This window comes from Brienomyrus brachyistius, chromosome 1 (genome assembly GCF_023856365.1).
Source record: "Brienomyrus brachyistius isolate T26 chromosome 1, BBRACH_0.4, whole genome shotgun sequence".
NCBI lineage: Eukaryota > Metazoa > Chordata > Actinopteri > Osteoglossiformes > Mormyridae > Brienomyrus > Brienomyrus brachyistius.
In genome coordinates, this window is record NC_064533.1 from 26,878,234 (window position 1) to 26,897,314 (window position 19,081).

Below are 19,081 nucleotides of genomic sequence, written 5' to 3' on the forward strand. Positions count from 1 at the left end.
TGTGGTGGGTAGCTCAGCAGGTTAGGATGCCGTGCCTATGATCAGAAGGGTTGGCAGAGTGATGTCACTATAAATGCCTTGATCGAGGCCTTTAACCTCTGATTGCTCCAGGGACCGTCTGAACCCATTTCTCAGAATGTATGTCGCTTAGATAAAAGTGCCTGCTAAATAAATAGAAATGTAAAAATAAACAATATGGATTTTCCTGCTACAGGTTGCTCTGGAATTTGAATTCACCCGATTACAATGATCTGAATTGGCAGCATTCTTTGACTGGATGCAGACAGCATTTCTGCCAGGGGTTTGACCCATTTCTTTTCCCCTGTTTAACAAAATCACCCCACAGACACCACATTAACAAAACACAATGAAGACTTAAGCAAGCCAGTAATGATTTGCTTTCATAGACCTGCTGAAATTAGGGATTATCAATCTGGCACTTTCAGACAGACTTGTTACATCAGCTTCAGATTGACGAAAGGCTTTTGTCGATTGTTTTCGCCCCCGACCCAAAACCAGAAGCTTGCTGTGATCCTACTGCCTTTCCCAGTCCTGCCTGACCAGCAAGCCCGGGTGATGCCTCACATGTACAAATCGTGGTAAAGGTGCCACAGATCCCCTCCGTGTCAATGAGCATCAGGGTTGTGTTTCGCACCTTTAACACAGACAGACTTGTCAATTGTCAGACAACGCAGCACCAAAATCTCTGCGAAAGATAACGGCCTGAGCAGGACCGAAATAGAAATGATCATGCGTAAAGTCAGCAGCATTTCACATATTTAAATAAATGAATTTATTCTAAACACATCCCTGGAGCAGTATGGTTGCTCAGTATAGTTTCCTCACACCTCCAGGGTTGGGGGTTCGAATCCCACCTCTAATCTTTGTGGAATATTTATGTGAATTGTGCAGGCTTATTCCCGCAGTGAAGGAAATCAGCGTTTACAAAACGTGCGATGGACTGGCATCCCATGCAGGCTGTCCCCTAACCTGGGGCGCTATGACCCTCAGTAAGACAGGCAGTAGATGGATGGATGGATGGATGGATGGATGGATGGATGGATGGATGTACAGAAGACATAAAACTGATGAACGTTTAACATACTAAGGACCAAAAACTCCTCAAAGAGTCTTAACTGGAGGTACACATGTAACCTGGCAAAATCCCCAGAGCCCGTGTTCTCATTACCTGATGTTCTCATTTACAAGAACATCTCAGTCCCTCTCATCACAACGGAAAATTTAAACACCTACTGGGAATACAGGTTAGTAAAAAAAAATATAACATACAGACGTGGACAAATTTGCTGGTACCCTTACAGTTCATTGAATCAGTCCTTCATTTCTCCTGAAAACCGATTCAATTAAAAGCAACTGTCTAATGAATACCGGCATGCCTCTAGCATGTGGCAGAGTAAAGCAATAAAATTGTGAAAAGAAATGACTTGTTGTTTATTTTACAAAGATATGCTAAAATAATATGGGCAGATTTGTTGGTGCCCATACAGAGACTATTTTCCTTGCATTATACTCATGTTTCAAACTAAGCGTTTAACCATAATTAGTATCACAGGTGCCTTCAAGCTTTTCATCAGCCATTCAGCCTATTTAAAGGGAAAGAACATCTACTGTGTTTGGTATCATTGTGTGCATCATACTGAACATGGACCAGAGAAAGCAAAGGTGAGAGCTGTCTGAGGAGCTCAGGAAGAAGATTATAGGTAACAGTGTTAAAGGTAAAGGATATAAGACCATCTCTAAGCAGCTTCATGTTCCTGTGACCACAGCTGCCAATATTATTAAAAAGTATAAGGTTCATGGGACTGTAGCCAACCTCCCAGGACGTGGACGCAAGAGGAAATGCAACCCCAGGTTGATCAGAAGGATAGTGTGGATGGTAGGAAAAGAGCCAAGGAAACCATCCAAAACCATTCAAGCTGAGCTCCAAGGTCAAGGTGGGTCACCTTCTGATCGCACCATCCGTCACATTTTGAACAATAATGGGCTCCATGGAAGAAGACCCAGGGGGCTCCACTATTGACAGAAAAGTATACAAAAGGCAGAGTGGAATTCGCCAAAATGCATGTTGACAAGCTCCAAAGTTTCTAGGAGAATGTCCTTTGGACCCATGAGATAAAACTGGAGCTTTTTGGTCAGTCACATCAGCTCTATGTCTACAGAAGGAAAAATTAAGCTTTAAAAGAAAAGAGTACCATACCTACTGTGACACATGGAGGGGCTCGGTTTTGTATTAGGGCTGCTTTGCTACATCTGGCACAGGGAACCTTTAGTCTGTGCAGAGCACAGATCTTGGTAGTTGGAAGATTACCAAGCCATCCTGGAGCGAAACATGCTGCCCAGTGTCAAAGCTCAACCTCAGTCGCAAGTCATGGGTCCCCCAACAGGATAATGACCCAAAACATACAGCTAAAAGCACTCAAGAATGACTGAGAAAAAATACAGGACTATTCTTAAATGGCCCTCCATGAGCCTAGATCTTAATCCCATTGAACATCTATGGAAAGATCTAAAAATTGCAGTGTGGAGACGCCACCCTTTGCTCAGGAAGAGTGAGCCAAACTACCTGTTGGCAAATGCAGAGTCTCATTGTGAAGTACAGAGATCACATGATGGCAGTGATTGCTGCAAAAGGCGGTGCCACAAAATATTAAATTAAGGGTATCATATTTTTTGTCTGTGCCATTTTAATAGGTTTAATTATATACAATATTCAACTAAATAAATAATCAAAAACAAAGTCTGATTTATGTTAAATGTGGAATAAACAAAGGGATGCCTGTAAACTTTTCTCAGTTTCAAGTTATTTCAGAGATTTTTTTTTTATTTTGGAAGGGTACCAAAAAGAATTGTCCATGGTTGTTTAATGAAAATGTAAATATAAAGTGTATATCACATACAAATCTACTTATTACATAGCAAAAATACCATAGTAATACCAAAAAATAAACATGGATACAAAATCCAAGACTAAAACTGCTAAGAAACCACATGTAGTGATAGTAGATGCAAATATTGATAAAGAAAAGGCTCTATTACAGAGACACGTCCATGACCGAGACGGGCCTGGATCCTATTCTAGGCAACACAGGGAACGGAGCAGGGCTACACCCTAGAAGGGATGCCAGTCCATCCCACACACATACACAAACCCTACGGGCAAAACAGAGACTTCAGTTCTCCTATAAGCATATCTTCAGAATGCAAGACGAAACCCGCACAACACTGGGACAAGATCCAAACTCCACACGTAGGGCGTAGCTTGAACCCCCAACCCTGGAGGTGTGAGGTAACAGTGCTGCCCACCGCATCACCCCGGCCCATTTAAATGCAACCAGCCCAGTAAAAAAAAAAAATATATCGTCATCTTGGCATGGGTCTGCTGTTGTAATATCAGACCATTTTTGATCCTTCAACTATAAAGTAATAATTTAACCACCGCTGGGGCTTTATTGCTGAAACAGTGGCATGACTCCATGTTCGTACATGGAGTTCGTAGGTTTACTCAGCACTCTATGTAAAGGCCAGGCTTCCACTCGTACCCTGAGCCACGGCAGTGTTTGCCTTCCCCTCCTGTAAACCTTCGCTGCGGCGTCCCTTTCCGGCGCTATCAGCCGTATCTGAGAGGGCAGCTGGTCAGACTCGCTGCCCAGAGCCGACAGACCCGGGGCCTGGGATTCCAAAGCGGCGGCTCAGAGGGAACGTGCTGTGAGGGAGCACAGAGGGCTCGCTGTGAACACCCCCGGTCCACGTGCAATGACACACCAGCGGGCTACTGATCATCATGACTCAGCCCTACAGCCAGAGAACAACCTGCAAGCCAAAGACCTTCTGCCGATGGACCAGGTAGTATCATCATTATTATGATGACGAACAGATAAGAATAATTGTGTCACCAACAACAACAGTAATTAACAATGTCAAGTTGCTATTAATAAATATTATTACTATTATTAATAATATTACTAATAATAATAATAAGAAGAAGAAGAATGTTGACATATTAGTAAAATAATAATAATGATAATAATTATAATCAATCATCATCATCATTATTATTTGGACTCTGGGGTTCCCATGCTACAAAGTGGCTCTGGGTATTTGAGCAGAACGCCGCCCGCAGCATGCAGATCGCACACTTATGGCTCCGCGGGCCACAGTTCGTGTTCCACTTCCTGTCACAGCTCAGCCACCCCCGCCCCCAGGCCTGCTGATACTCAGGGCTTTACATCACGCCTAAGTTTAGCCTCAGAGCTCTCGCTTTTGGTTACTTTTCCCTTCATTCCTTCACCCCAGGCATGATTTAAAATGTATCTTAGAACCAGTGAGAACATTCAGATGGAAGTTTTGAGTGAAGCTTGTCATCATAAATAAACATTGAATAAATAGTTTTTGGATTTGAATAACAGATATGTAATCATTATTTAAGCCAGTGCACCATGTCAATGTAATTTGCACCCTAAGCCTCCATCATAATAAACTAGTGACAAAAATTGTGCAAAATCACATGTATATTTTTCTCTGGTTTCACAGTCAAATGAATCAGATCTTTTACACGCCACATTCAAGCAGGACGAGCTATGGGTAGCCTTAGCCTGCAAGTAGAAAACACAGTCAGGAACTGGGGCATTGTAACATAACAATGACAATCAAGAATCTCCATCCTGATATGACAGAGAGGTTACTGGGGACTACAGAGTTAAAGCATAAACAAGCTCAGGACTAATATAGTCACAGAAAGGCTGTACTGGAAAGTGTATTGGGATTAAGCCGTATTTAAGGCATGCATGAAAAGACAATGAGCTAGCACAGGGGCTGCCATTCAAAAATAAATGCTTGTTATATTTCACCTCCAGCAAACCTCATTCAGGTATTAATTATAGGCTTGAAGATTAGCTAATTAGTTTAATCAGACTGCCTGGTGGTTGAACATAACAAAACATGAGGAAGGGCTGGTGGTGCCCAAAGAGAGGATTGGGAGAGAGAGCAGAACAGTGGATCTGGGAGCCATGTGAGTGTATATGAAGGTCCTACCAGACACCAGACTATGACACAACTCTGAGCTCATTAGTTAGTGCTGTACGAGTCTCAGGGGGAAGCCGACATATTTTGACAAAGATTCCCTACATCGACATTATTAACTGTTGTTTCATGAATATTTAAATTTGCTCCCTACTGTCAGACTTTGAGTATAACATCCCACACAACCAGAATACAGGCTTACAATAAAACACAATATAAAAACCCGACAATTCAGAATATCTTCTTTCATTTAGATAAACCAAGTTTTACAATATGTCTATTTTTAATGCAAAATACAAAACACCTAAACAGACAACGAAGTTCAGGTTATTACAAAAGTAATACATTTCTTTTTGCTATACAATGTCTTTCCAAAATGAGTCAGCATTTTACTATTTGCTCATACTACCATATGATGAAAAAATAAATGTGTTTATCAAAGATGAATGTTTATTAATAATGTTTGAGTAGCAGATTCTCATACATTTTATTTGCTTATCCAACCACAACATGGACCAGCTAAGCATATAAAAAAATTAATTTGGGGGAACATTCTTGAGGAGTGGTAAATATCTGTCTGCCGTCAGGGGCTATTCTTAACCCCCCCCACACACACACACACACACACACACACACACACACACACACACACACACACACACACACACACACACACACAGCTGAGGGCACCTGCGTTTGTATCTATCATGAGCCGTAGGAACGGACTTTTCCAGTGCCTTCTGGGTCAGGCGCTGCAATCACACAACGGCAGCACGGAAAACATGGGCAGATTGATGCACGGACTGACTAACCATGTATAATTATTAAAATGCTGAGATTTATATCCAAAAATAGTGAGCTGAAGCTCTACCGTAATCCACAGCATTTAAGGGGAACCACATTTTAGATAAAACACAGAAACCCAGATGAAGGTGAAGGATTTACAAACTTTCACTACCACACATTTACCACTGATCTCCCGTCTTGCATAAATATTCAGATATTAAAGGAAGCATCACTGTAACACAGATTAATAAACACAAGTACAGACCGCCAACAAGACAATCAACCACATACAACCCTAAAAGGGGCTGGAGGCTACAAAGTAACGTAATTAAAAGATACCGACGCTGATTTTATATAGTACTGTCATCGCTGACAGGCTTTACAGCCAAGTCCTTTATGATAAATTGTAAATAAATACAGGGTAACAAACTGTATACAGAAAAGCATCTCAGTTCACTACTAAAGATGTGGAATTCATATGTAAGACTTCAATCAGTCTGGCCCTGGCTTTTCAAGTTTAAATAATGACGCACTTGTCATCTTCCGGATCACAGCTTCCCTGACTCCAGAGATCCTGCATCTCCTTCATCTGAATCCAGAGCGGCTTTTAGCTAAAGGATGCTCTGCTCTTTAAACTCCCCTTCCTCCTCTGCAGTGGCTTGCATGATGGCTGCCGTCACCACACTCAGACATCCCAGAGGCACTAGGCAGCCGGTCCTAGAAGACCCCAACGCCATCCAATAACGGCTGTCCCTGCAAACCCATTGCCAAGCAGACATCCCAACGCGGCATGGGACTGCCTCTGATCATGCCTGCTCCAAAACCCCTCCCATCATTGTCGTTGCTATGGTTTCAGCCATCAGACATCACACACAGAGCAATTATATCTCAAATATAGTAAGCTGCATTGGTATTATCATTACACATGATGCACAGAAGAAATGAATACATATTAAAATAAGCCTTGTTTAAGTCTCCATGACTTCAAACCAAAATGAAAACAGACTTTTAGCTAAAAAGAATAAAGAGAAAATCTATTTCCTTGAGCAGTCTGGTCAGGCATGATTTGGCTCATTTAACTTCCCAATGTGAGCAAGAATGAACATTTCTGACAGATAGACAAAAAACTGCACCAACCTGATATCCAAATTCGGAGGGAGACTTTTACCACCGCTGAACTAGCAATTTCCAAAGATCCTCTTTTTCAGTGCTTGTCATAGCATGCTAACAGTGAGCTTCCCGCATCTTCTTCACAGTCCGGAGGACAGATCATTTTTCTATAGTTACCTACCAGGCATAACTAGCTCATGCTGTGAAGAGCATGTGTTATCACACATAACAAGCTTCATGTCTACTTTGGGGCGATTCTCAGAACGAGAACTTGGGACAGCTTTTCTTGGTGTTGCACCGAACACAGGTTCCCACAACAGAATATTTATCGAAGTAATGTGAAACATTTGTTTTACGTAAACATTATACACTGCATACAATTTAAAGTACAAGAGTATTTCGTAACATCCACATTACTCACTATCATTATGTAACAATAGTCACCCTACAACCAAAGACATTAATATGTGTGATTTACATTTAAGGTTAATTTAAACAATAATTAAACAGTATTATATATATATGACACAGTATGGTTCCAATTGTTACACAGTGACCTCTTTTTAAACTTAAATCTGCATTTTGAACATTCCATGAACACAACAGAAAGCTATGGGAACTTCCTCAACAATTTAGAGCAGACAGACAACAGCAAAAACGAATTTCAATGTAACAACCTAAGCGATTCAGTATGTGACAGTGGGAAGATGAGTGCGGTGCTGGGAGACTGAAGCCATCAAAACTTAGGAAATCGAATGAAACTAATTACTTGATGCTCATAACGTCACAGTGGGCTACTCCTTGGAATTATTCACTCTTCAAACTGTCTCGGTAATTCAGAACCAAGCTGCAAAACGTCAATTTACATGTCTTTTTGAATAAAGAACCATTTTAGACCAGCCGAAAGGCACTGGCAAGCAAAAGGCACTGGACAGTGTGCAATTGCGAAATTATATGCATTAAATTGTCACTCTGCATAGCGTGCCACAAGTCCCCAAAGGGTGATAAACGCTGGGAAATATGCCGTCAACGGTAAATGCACCATAATTATATCATTATATGTATTGCTCTTCATGGCATCAAAGAAATACACACCTAATGAGTGTCACTTTTTTGTGTAGTAATTAAACATTTCCCATATTTCAATACACGGCAGTTCAATAACAGCCTTTAGACGATGGTTTTGTTGCAAACAGAATTTCACATTATATTGTGGCATACAGAGTGACCATGGCGTCGTATTGTGCCACAAGGACAGAGGCGATATAAATCAGCCACAAGGTGGTGTTTATTTCACCCGTACATTCACTCTAACTACTTCCACACACTGCCTAGTGCGTGGTCACCCTGACTACCCACACCACGCACGGTGGGCCCACGCATATCACTATTTACAACACTTAACATTAAACGCTATACGTGACATTACTTTACAAGACAATGACAACACAATCGACGATGACTACACAAAGCTATTCACATTAATTACAGGTCTGGCACTGGTCCAGTATGTCTCCCACCAGCGCTAAAATATAAATGCTACCATACACAAACAATTCATTCAACGTGCATTAAACATTTTACCAGCCCTAAACTCAGCCAACGTCAGTCTTACAAAATAAGAAGCTAAACACAGACCGACAGCTGACAACCTGCAGCAGAATAGTGGTTGTTTGCAGCGAGACCATGAAAGAAACTGTCATTCAATACTTTAATAATTTCCGCATACACCATCCTTGTCTCTCCTGACTACGCTTGAGCGGTAGTGAGGTAATACGATATATCGCGGTATTATGGGTATGCCGTGGGCATAGTGCGGAAATTTGATATCCTGGGGGGAGGGGCATTCAGCAAATTTTATTACTAAATATACTGCATACCGCTGTTTGGACGGTATGGAAAATTACATGCCCAGGTCTACTTCTAGCAAATTATGCAAGTGATTAATTGTCATTGTTGACACACTACAGCACACAGTTAATTCAACGCCCGGGGAGCAGTGCTTGGGGGTGGTACCTTTCTCTGGGTACCTCAGTGCTACCTTACTGGTCGGGGATTCAAACCAGCAACTTTTCGATCGCAAGCATGCTTCCCTAACCATTATGGAACCCACAAAGGGTGACGGTAGGGGTTGGGGGAGTTTAATTTTTCCTGGGTACAAGGCTGGGGTACTAGCTGGGTGGGATGCTAGTGCACTGCACTCACACACTACAAACAATTCAGAAATGGCAATTATTCCAACTGCGTGTTTTTTGGACTGCAGGCAGAAACCCACACAACACGAGGGGAGAGTGACGGTGACTTAATACTGCTGGTGAGATGGGCAGCTAAATTATTAGGAGCAGGTCCTCTTAGCCCCCGCAGTAGATTTTGTTGGCTGGGAGAAACGTCCCTTCGGTTCATTTTGCCATGTGGGGGGGGTGAAATTTTCATAACTGGTTGCAAATTCGTGAGCAGTTTCCTTCAGGGCAACTTTGATACTGAAAGTATCTGATCAAACCTGTAATTTGACTCACTCAAGATTTATAGAAGCATAAGGCACAATTAGCTATGTAGGATAATAAAATACTAAATAAATTCTAACTTCCCCGTGTATATTTTGGTCAAAAGAGGATACTACATTCATAACAACAGCAAACCTCAACCCCGAAGCCCAATATATAACAATTCATTTTGTTTTTTCTCAGCAAGGTAGTTAAAACTACATATTTGTTAAGTATAGGTCTATGTCTAATTTAAAAATAAAATTTATTGAGATGCGGAATTTGGTAGAGAACGTGTGGGCTTTTGTGCAAGAGTAAAGAAAGACTCTGATGGAAGAAGCAGTAAGACATGACATCCCTCAAACCTACACGTTGTAAATAAATTAACAGAAGCAGCATGAAAAATACAGACGCTACAGTCATTTTAAAACACATAGTCCTGAGAGCTCATGAGAATAATTCCGTTATCGGGAGAAAACGACATTCGCTTTCTCATGATATGGCAAAAAATATACCGCTATCATAAGACCACCAAATAAAATAATAATGATATTTCATTGCCATTCTCAGCTTAGGTAATATAGGGGTGTTGTGGGGGTGCTACCGTCACTGTAGGAGGGGCCGGAGCACCCCCCAAAGCTCCTCCCTGGCACCGGCACTGCAAGAACAGCACGCAGTCCCCAGTCGATCTGAAACACCAACCCTGGAGGTGTGAGGCATTAGTACCACCCACCACATATATCGCAATATATTTTATTCTCTTAGTGCTCTGTTTACGCAGCGCATCAAGCATTTCGATTTGCTGTCAGATAAAGCTATCCGCTAACGTGCAGAGAAAACAGCCTCAACTTTCTTGCTTCTCTATTTTTCCGTACTGCTGTTGTATGTGTGTGTGTCGGGGGGGTGGCATTCCTTCAAGATCAGTTTAAATTTGGCCAGCTGCAAAATAATGTGCTGACGCCCTTGAAGACAGAAAAAAAGAAGAACACCCTGGTCTGAACACACTTCATAAGACAATAGATAAGAGAGCCTGCTTCTCGCTCACCCCACACAAAGGAAGGATTTTTTTATTATCTGGCTTATGATCAGAACCAGAATAACAGTGTTGGCTATGCAGCTAACGGCGGACGTACGGTAGGGGAGAAAATGCCAGTTTTCAAGGTCTCCAGTTCTACGTGATACACTCTGCACACTTGTGCCAAAGTTGACACGTGCCAGCAAAACACCTGCCTGGAACAGCGACCAGCTGGACACTGGAACGTGATCGGTGTTAATGATTTTACATGAGGGGTTCCCAATACTTTTAAAAATCATACTAAAATTGTTGTCTTCCATTCTGGGATCCCTATGAAATACCAAGTTCAGGACCATGGACTCTGCTTTCTTTATGAGACCAATAAAGATTAAATTGAGAATTTTTAGGCTGACTTCCGCTAGCCCTGAATGATAACGTTAGCACAGACAAAGAACCTACAGCCAGGAATCTAGAGAACTAAATATTCGTAGTCTTTCATATATAAGAAAATACACTGCCGTCGCCCAAAACCAGATTTCTGTTCTAATATTTGTTTCATGTTTCAAGCTACATATTGATTTGTAGAAGCGTTACAGCTTGCAGGCAGACATCGATGAATTTTCTTTGCAGACAGACTGTGAGACGAGGTTTGGTTGGGTCTGGAAAACCTACATTTATTTATGTAGCAGACACTTTTACCCAAAGTGACATACTTTTGAGAGAGCAGGGTCAGCCAGTCCATGAAGCAATTAGGATTAAGGGCCTTGCTCAGGGACCCGACGGTGATATTACTCTGTCAACCACAGATTTGAACTGCCGACCTTCTCATCAGGCGCAAGAAGTCCTAACCCACAGAGCCACAAATCACCCAGAAATATGGCAAAGAAAGAACAAACTAGAACTTTTTAGCAGAGGATAGGGAATCTACTGATTTTGTGCATGATTTTGTGCATGAATGTGGCAATCAGATGGAAGAAGATGAAGACAGTCATTCTGTATTATTTTTTTACCTTCACAAGAGCAGATCCTGCAGCCAAAGTGAGCATGACCATCGCATAAAGCTCTTAGTGGGATCTGAGGGGCTTCCATTACTGAATCTCGTACCTACAGCAAGCAGCCACTAACTCAGGAGTGGCCTACAGTTATAATTAAAAGGGATATTTCCAAAACTCAGTCCACAGGATATGCTTAAGAAAATTTCTGAGAACAAGGACAGTTTTAGAAATGTAAAAAAAAAGTTCTTTGCTGGATTACTTGAGGACTAAGTGAGTTTTGGTTCCCAACACTAACACATGATGAAGAAACCAGACTTTAGGTCATTGTTGGTCTCACCTCAGAAAAAACTGATGAAAGCTGATTTTTGGAAATTTTACTCTTCAATTCCACGCAATGACTGCAGGTATGAAGGAAAACAGGATGCTCTCATCCACAACATTCCTGTTCTGTTTTTGATAAATGTTCGGGAGACAGATAGCTGAATCAAGGGCAAAACAAAACAGGACCAGTGAATAAAACGAGAACAGCAGAGAATTAACATACCATTAATTTATCTGTAATTGATCACTGTTCCCTAGGGTAAACTTAGTCAAACTCCAACACTGGCTAGAGGCAGATACCAACACACCACAACTTACAAAGGATGCAATTATCAACTGTATCCAGTGTCACATCAAATATTCCTCAGACAGTGACACGGAGCAGGGTGACAAAGCTGATTCCTGACATATGAGGATGGTACATGACCTCACTTGGTGTTTTTAAGCTGCCAGTCAATGCTTTCTTATAAAACAGCATAACTTAGCCCAGGGGTCACTAACATGGGCACCAGGATGCCCCAAGCACCACATGAGTCGCCCGCAGACCAGTACTAAAAACAGCAGAACTCACCATTGAGCAGCATCTAAAATGTAATTTTATCCTGTTGCTATTCTTCTTTAATCACATTTGCATTTATATAGATTGGAGAATGGCAATATCTAAAAAAGAAGTATTTAAAGTATGTGTATTACACATGATTTAAGAAGAGTGTATCAAACTGGTAGCCCTTCGTATGAAGTAGCTCTCAGTTTCAAAAAGGTTGGTGACCCCTGACTTAGCCAATAGGAGACAAGGCGTAGACAGGTGCGCAAATAAGGAAAACCTGCACTGGCAACCTTGAAGTTAGATATGACTTGTCAAACAAATAAGGCACTTTCTGCTGATACTACAATGGCCCAAAGTAGGATATGGCTAGGCTAAACAATATTTGAAAATGTACGTCAAAGCAAAACAGTATAATTTAGTGATCAATGATGACACACCAGAGCACACAACAACGAAATGTGTCCTCTGCATTTAACCTATATGTGACAATGTGACATAGCAGGGGGCAGCTAATTCAGTGCCCGGGGAGCAGTGCTTGGGGGCGGTACCTTGCTCAGGGTACCTCAGTGGTGCCTTGCTGATTGGGGATTCAAACCAGCAATCTTTCAATTACAAGTGCGCTTCCCTAACCATTAAGCCACCATTAAGTCACTACCATAATAGGGATAAACACACAAGTCAAATACCAAAATAGCAAGATGGTGGTCCTGTGGGTAGCACTTGTCCTCTCAGATCCAAAGCAGCAGGCTCAGTTCTGGCTGTGGTCCTCACATTTGTGACAGTTTAATACAGGTACTCTATTTTCCTCCTGCAAACACACAGTTCAGGTTAAGCGGGGACACTAAATCGCCCTTAACGCATGACTGCGTGTGGGCGTCCTGAGAGGCATCGGTGCATCCTCCCCTTACGCTCTACTCGACTGGAGAGGCTCTGCTTCACCATCGATCTGGACCCTCACAGAAATAGGTTGCTGCTATGACTAATGACCAACACTCAGATCACTACTCAGATAACTACTCCCCACAACCCTAACTGAGGTAAGAGGCAAGGATTTGGATGGAGTTGTACCCGTTTAGCCTTATCCATACAACTATGGGAAAAAAATTAAGAGACCACTCTATATTTTGAAATAAATCTGCATTTTTAAACCCCGTGGTTTTGCTGGCAGAAGGGTATACTGAGCAGCAGGTTGCTTCCAGGTTCAAAATTTCTCAAAATACACAAGAATTAGGTGATGCAGGAGATACTGGGAATGACCAGAAACCAGCCAGATAAAGGGCGGAAACGATTTTCTCATGCCAGGGTTGACTTAACTTATGTGACAGTTTTTCATGATTTGCAGGAAGACATCAAGTGACCTTCAAAAGGAATGGGAAACATTAAGTGCAAGTGTGAACAGAGGTGGACATTTCAGGTCCAGAAAGTTAAAATCCAAACCAGGATTTTGTTTCAACCAGCCAGTTGAGTACTCTGTGACTGAAGCTCTTTATGCTCAACTGGTTGGTTGAAACAAAATCCTGGTTTGGATATTTACTTTCTGGACCTGAAATGTCTGCCTCTGGGTGAGACGTGCACTGCTAGGATAGTTCGTACCAAGGTCCTAGAAGCAGGACTGAAGTTCCATATAGCAAGGAAGAAGGCCTTCATTAATGAGAAACAGGGAAGAAGCAGGCTACAGTTTGCAAAAAAATGTATTATTCAGAGATGCACACCCATAAATTGAGAAATGAGTGAAACAAAAAATTGTCCTGTGGTCTCTTAATATTTTCCACAGCTGTATCTAAACTGCTGTGTGTGAATAGGTCAATAAAAGATTCAGTTAAAAACATCAACAAGCACTTGTGTTGATCAGTTCTGACTTCATTTGATCCAATGTGAAGCTTTGTTCCCATGCTGGGAAATTCTGAGAGACACCTGTGATGGTGTGCTGAGGTCCCGAAACCACAGTGTAGTATCTTTGTAGACACGTGCCATTTCAATTCTATTGGTACCTACCTACCAAGACTGTCACTCTCTTAACATGACATGAAATCAAACCAAGTGGACTTACATGGATTATTGTCAGTGAACACGAACTTAAATGTTTTTTTTTTTTTTATCGTGCGTTCCATTCGCACACGGTTAGTTTGGGCCTCGTCTCCCTGTTCACTATATTGCACGAACTTGGTAGTTTATAAACAGCAAGTACAAATATTTCGACATAAATCAGAGCTTTGTCTAACTATTTTAGATTGGAATTAACAGCAGCACATTAGCCAATATAGTCTAGTTTTTAAATCCATCTGACATAACATGCGAGCATCAACGAACTTGTTTCCGGGAAATTACATTATTGACAATATTCCATCTATAGGAAAAAGATACAATCGCCAGAGTGGACATCCACACTTTTCACAGGACGGAATGATACATACACCTGAGATCAAAGCTTGGGATCTGAGCGCAGGGTCTGGCCATTTATACAGCACCCCTAGACAATTATTTCACATTATCAGAGCTACAGAAGTAACACATCTGTCATACCACTTGTGTTAACAGACATCGTTAGTTGCATGGAAATTTGTCATTTTGAGTCAAGCTTGAAAATTACATGAACATATGAACTATGAATGTGTATGTGATTTACTCTCCTTTCTGATAGATGGGGCCCAAAAAAATTCCTTAACTATGCAAAAAACTCAGCATATTGACATGCTTTGCTTAATATCTCCGATAGCTCAACAATGTAAAGGTCATGGGTTCAAATCCCAGGGATCACACATAAATTGTGACCCCTCTACTACAAGTTGCTGTGAATAAAAGCAGCAGACAAATGTGAATGAATATATGAGAAAAGACCCTTGACTTTCTCTTGTACAAGGACCCCTAAACTTCACAATTACTCCAGGAAACTGGTGACTGCACTTCAGTGGAAACCAAACAAATGCACAGCCCCTTCATGAAAGAAAGACAATGAAGCAGTCAATGCCAGATCAGCCCGCAAACCCTTCTCCCCCTGTAGGTACATTTCCCTAAAGGAGGATTCCTGCCAGAACATGTACCAAGTTCGTGTTTTTCATCACAAAACAATTTCACATGCATCCAAGAGATATTTTAGTCCTTCGGCCCTTGAACAGAGCCCTGGATTTTCCAAAACAAATCGCAGCTGCTTACTTCATAAAGGAATTTTTATTAGAAGTGTATGGAAACAAGAATTCCCTCTACAAATCATCAGCAATTTTCTGATTTCTATAATCCCAGCCTCATTGGCTCCTTGTCTGTCTCCCAGCGAGTGTAGTCAGCTCGTTAATACATCATGAAAGAAAAAGAAGGACCGTCCCCAGCCACTGGCCAATGGATCTTCACTGTCACAGGAAGATAAAAGCTATTTACTGAACGGAAAAATTCCTGAGGACTATAGAAGCAACCGGGATAACAGCTCTGAATTCCCATGCTCCGGAAAGAACCTTGCGTAGGCTAATATTATTAGATTCCCTTCCCAAAGCATGACAGTCCAATAAATGCAGCTATTCATCACTTCAGTCCCCAAAGCAAAGGACACCAAGAAAAAAACCCAGCCGTCCACCAGCACTGTCACTCTCCTGCAGTGCCCCAAAATAACTGCTATTTTTTCTACCCAATATTTATTATCGCGCTGACATTTATTTTTGCTTGTCTGTCTGTCTATTTGTTTATTCACTCATTCATACTATTTATGTGCGAGACTGCTGCTCTCACCTTTGCCTAAATTCTAAACATTCCAACGTTGTTTACATGTATATTGTGCGTTAGTCTTACCTTGATTATTATTTATTTGCACTTTTCCCTTTTACGTCTGCACTTTACGTACATATGCACTGAATGTATGCGACATATGGCTGGTGAGACAATAAAGCCCCACTTGGCTTGACTTCACTTAAATATTTGCAAATGTGCTTCCCTCAAAAACCTGTCCACACCAGGTATATCATGACTAGTCAACCAGAGAACAGCACCTACCTAAAACCTGGGTTTAAGCCAAGCAGTGCACAAGAATTATTGGGTAATAAGAGGTAATAAGGTTTAACAAGAATAGGGAAGGTATCATTTATAATCGATGCCTAAGGATGAAGGTTTCAGAGCGGTTATTCCTGGAAATTTGGGATTTTGGCTGGACTTAACGTGTCAGTAATAAGTCAGTCATCAAGGGAAAAAAATTTGATCATTCCGACAAATCTATAAAAGCAGGAGGAATGGAAGACAACATGAAGTACACAAATAGCCCTCCCTATCCAAATAAGCCATAAATTATGACTGTAGGCACATGACTGAGCCAAAAATCATGAATAGAAGCACAGCAGTGATGAAAAGATATATAAAGGCCTATATTCAAACTCAATGACCAGACAAAGTCAATTTTGAAGTTTCTAGTCTTGCTATGCCATCAAAAAGAATAACGAAACCCAAAAAGTAAAAGGTCTCCTACATTTCTTCCTTAACCGACGAACTGGAAATTATAGCACCACTTCGACACACCCCTCCAGGGAAACTCTATGCCTAAATCTGACATTAAAACACAGAAGGTCTACTCAGCTTTTACAGATGTGAAACATGCCCTGTGTTGGAGATCTGACCGCTGACAGGCTCCGTATGTACACCTGATCTGCATTGGGTCACAAGCCAAACCGCAGTGGCACAACAGCGTGGCCAGTGTCCACATCAAGGAAACAGTCCTGGCACCAGTAAACGTTAAGGGAGGCCCATGTCCAATTATTGGGGAGAAGGGAATAACCAACCTGGTGATAAAAACGGCAAAACAGAACTTCCCTTGTAAATAAGGAGAACATTGAGTGCCTTGAAGAAAGTTAGCACATACATTAAGGGGAGGTTACATGTGTGCCATGCAGAGATAAGGCTGAACATTCAAACTGAAGGCTATCTAGTGGTGGGAAGGGCTGTCTGGACATCAGGATAAGTATGCAGCAACCGATAATATTCAATTCATATACTAACCAGAATTCTAAAATTAAGGTTTTAGTTGAAGAAATCAGCGTTTTTCAGCCGTCTATGTGATCGAAATATAACATGCAAGTAATTCGCTGTGAAAAAAAGTCACCTTGCGGTTCAAGGTACAGCATTGTTCAGGATACTTTTCAAGTTACCAGCTGACCAATTGCAACATAGCAACCCTATATAAACCGATATACCCGGCAATAAAACCATACTTTAATATCACAATACAGGCAGATAACCATAACACCACAAATGGTTATGCTTCCACGGCGTGGATGTCACCGCTATCATTTTCCAGCCATTGGTATCATGATAAAAAAAAGGTTAATGGAAAGACGTATAAAAGGTGGAAACCCAAAACACACACCGCAGAATAGACCGCGCACACCGGCTAACTAAATGCTGATGATTTGTGCTGTACGCAGGAATAAGTGACTGGTCAGCTATGTTGTCAAACAATGAATAAACCCGTGGCGCTGTAATGGACTTCATTCATTTTATTTACTGATATATCAAATCGTCCAACTTTTCCATCTACAAGGACGAACCACACCGGCAGCTGTGGGGAAGCTGAGCTCACAGCTGCCGTACGTTTAAATTGCCACGCCCCTTCATCCACTAAATACGCGCATAAGGAACATAGCTGGGAATAAACTGCGATGAAGAGGCATGAGCAAGCATGCAGGAAACCCGAACAGGGCAATTATGACAGTGGATCAGTGCATTTTAATTTGCAGAAAAGCATTTGCGCAATCATATACCCCCGAACAGACGCGACAGCATCCCTCCCCCCAACCTGCCCAATAATGCGCGCATGAAATACCGCAAATAAAGATCGCAAGGCTTCCCTCTGCCAAACGTGCACCGACCTGCTCCTTTCGCTTCTGCCATCGACCACAGGGGCTCTCCTCCAGGATTTCGCTCTCATCTTCGCTCTCCTCCTCTTTTCCCCCAGACCCCGAGTTTCTCTCCGGGACAGACATAGTCATTTTTTCCTTCTTTGGCTTTTGATGGGTTTTATTCCTCCTTGTCCTTTTTTTAAAAAACGTAACAAGGCTCTTGTCGGTCAAACACGTTGCGTTTATTTAAAATAAAAGGGGGCCGGGGGTCTCCGGCTTTAGAAATAAGACGCCGACCGCATCAGACGGAGTCCAGCTGGTCGCCGACCGCACACGCAGCCTCCGACACCGCACAATGCAAGCGCCACCATCAACGCATGGAAAAAGCTCTCAAACCATAAAAACCGGCGAAAAATCTCACACCATCGGGTTTTATATTTAATAACCGGATCCTCCAAACGTATTGTGCAGACCCACTTCAAAAACAATCAAAACAGGATTTCCTTAAACAGGGAACCGGCGCATTAAAAATACTGTCCCCGGCGATCAATTATAATGTAAAACGGTGCATCCGATCGTACACCTTTATTTCCTTGCCGCAGTTCTTACTTTCTACATGTACGTGCATAAATCCCATTGCTCAGCGTGTCACGCATCTTACAAAGATGTGTGTTGTTCAGCCTCCGGAGAATTTATTTCGCTCTCCAGGCTACCGTAATGTTTGTAAAGCGAGTGCGCGAGAAAAATGAGAGGCGTGATCAAAAAGCTTGTGCACAGCAAAAATGATTCGGTACTCTTGTAGATATAGGCGTCAGAGTGAGGGTTATTGAACGCCTTCCTCTGTCTAGTCTTAATGAATTAACTGAAATGTATGACGCTGTTAAGGTGGCAATTTTGTCTGTTTCCATTTACCTTAAACGGGGAATATCTCTGAATCCTCTTATGCTATTCTACAACTGGATCAGGCGATACTA

At 41.8% G+C, this 19,081-nt stretch overlaps 1 protein-coding gene across 2 annotated transcripts in view; it reads right to left on the reverse strand.

The window, feature by feature from the left end:
* Positions 1–18,845, reverse strand: part of LOC125740448 (nuclear receptor-binding protein 2-like) — a 65,485-nt gene extending 46,640 nt beyond the window's left edge. Inside the window, exon 1 of one of the 2 annotated variants that reach the window (XM_049011586.1) lies at positions 18,138–18,845. In XM_049011586.1, the coding sequence (XP_048867543.1) occupies positions 18,138–18,257 (120 nt within the window). In that variant the 5' untranslated portion in view covers positions 18,258–18,845. The remainder of the gene's footprint in view (positions 1–18,137) is intronic. The other variant, XM_049011596.1, reaches the window with a different exon arrangement.
* Between the last annotated feature and the right edge of the window lie 236 nt (positions 18,846–19,081).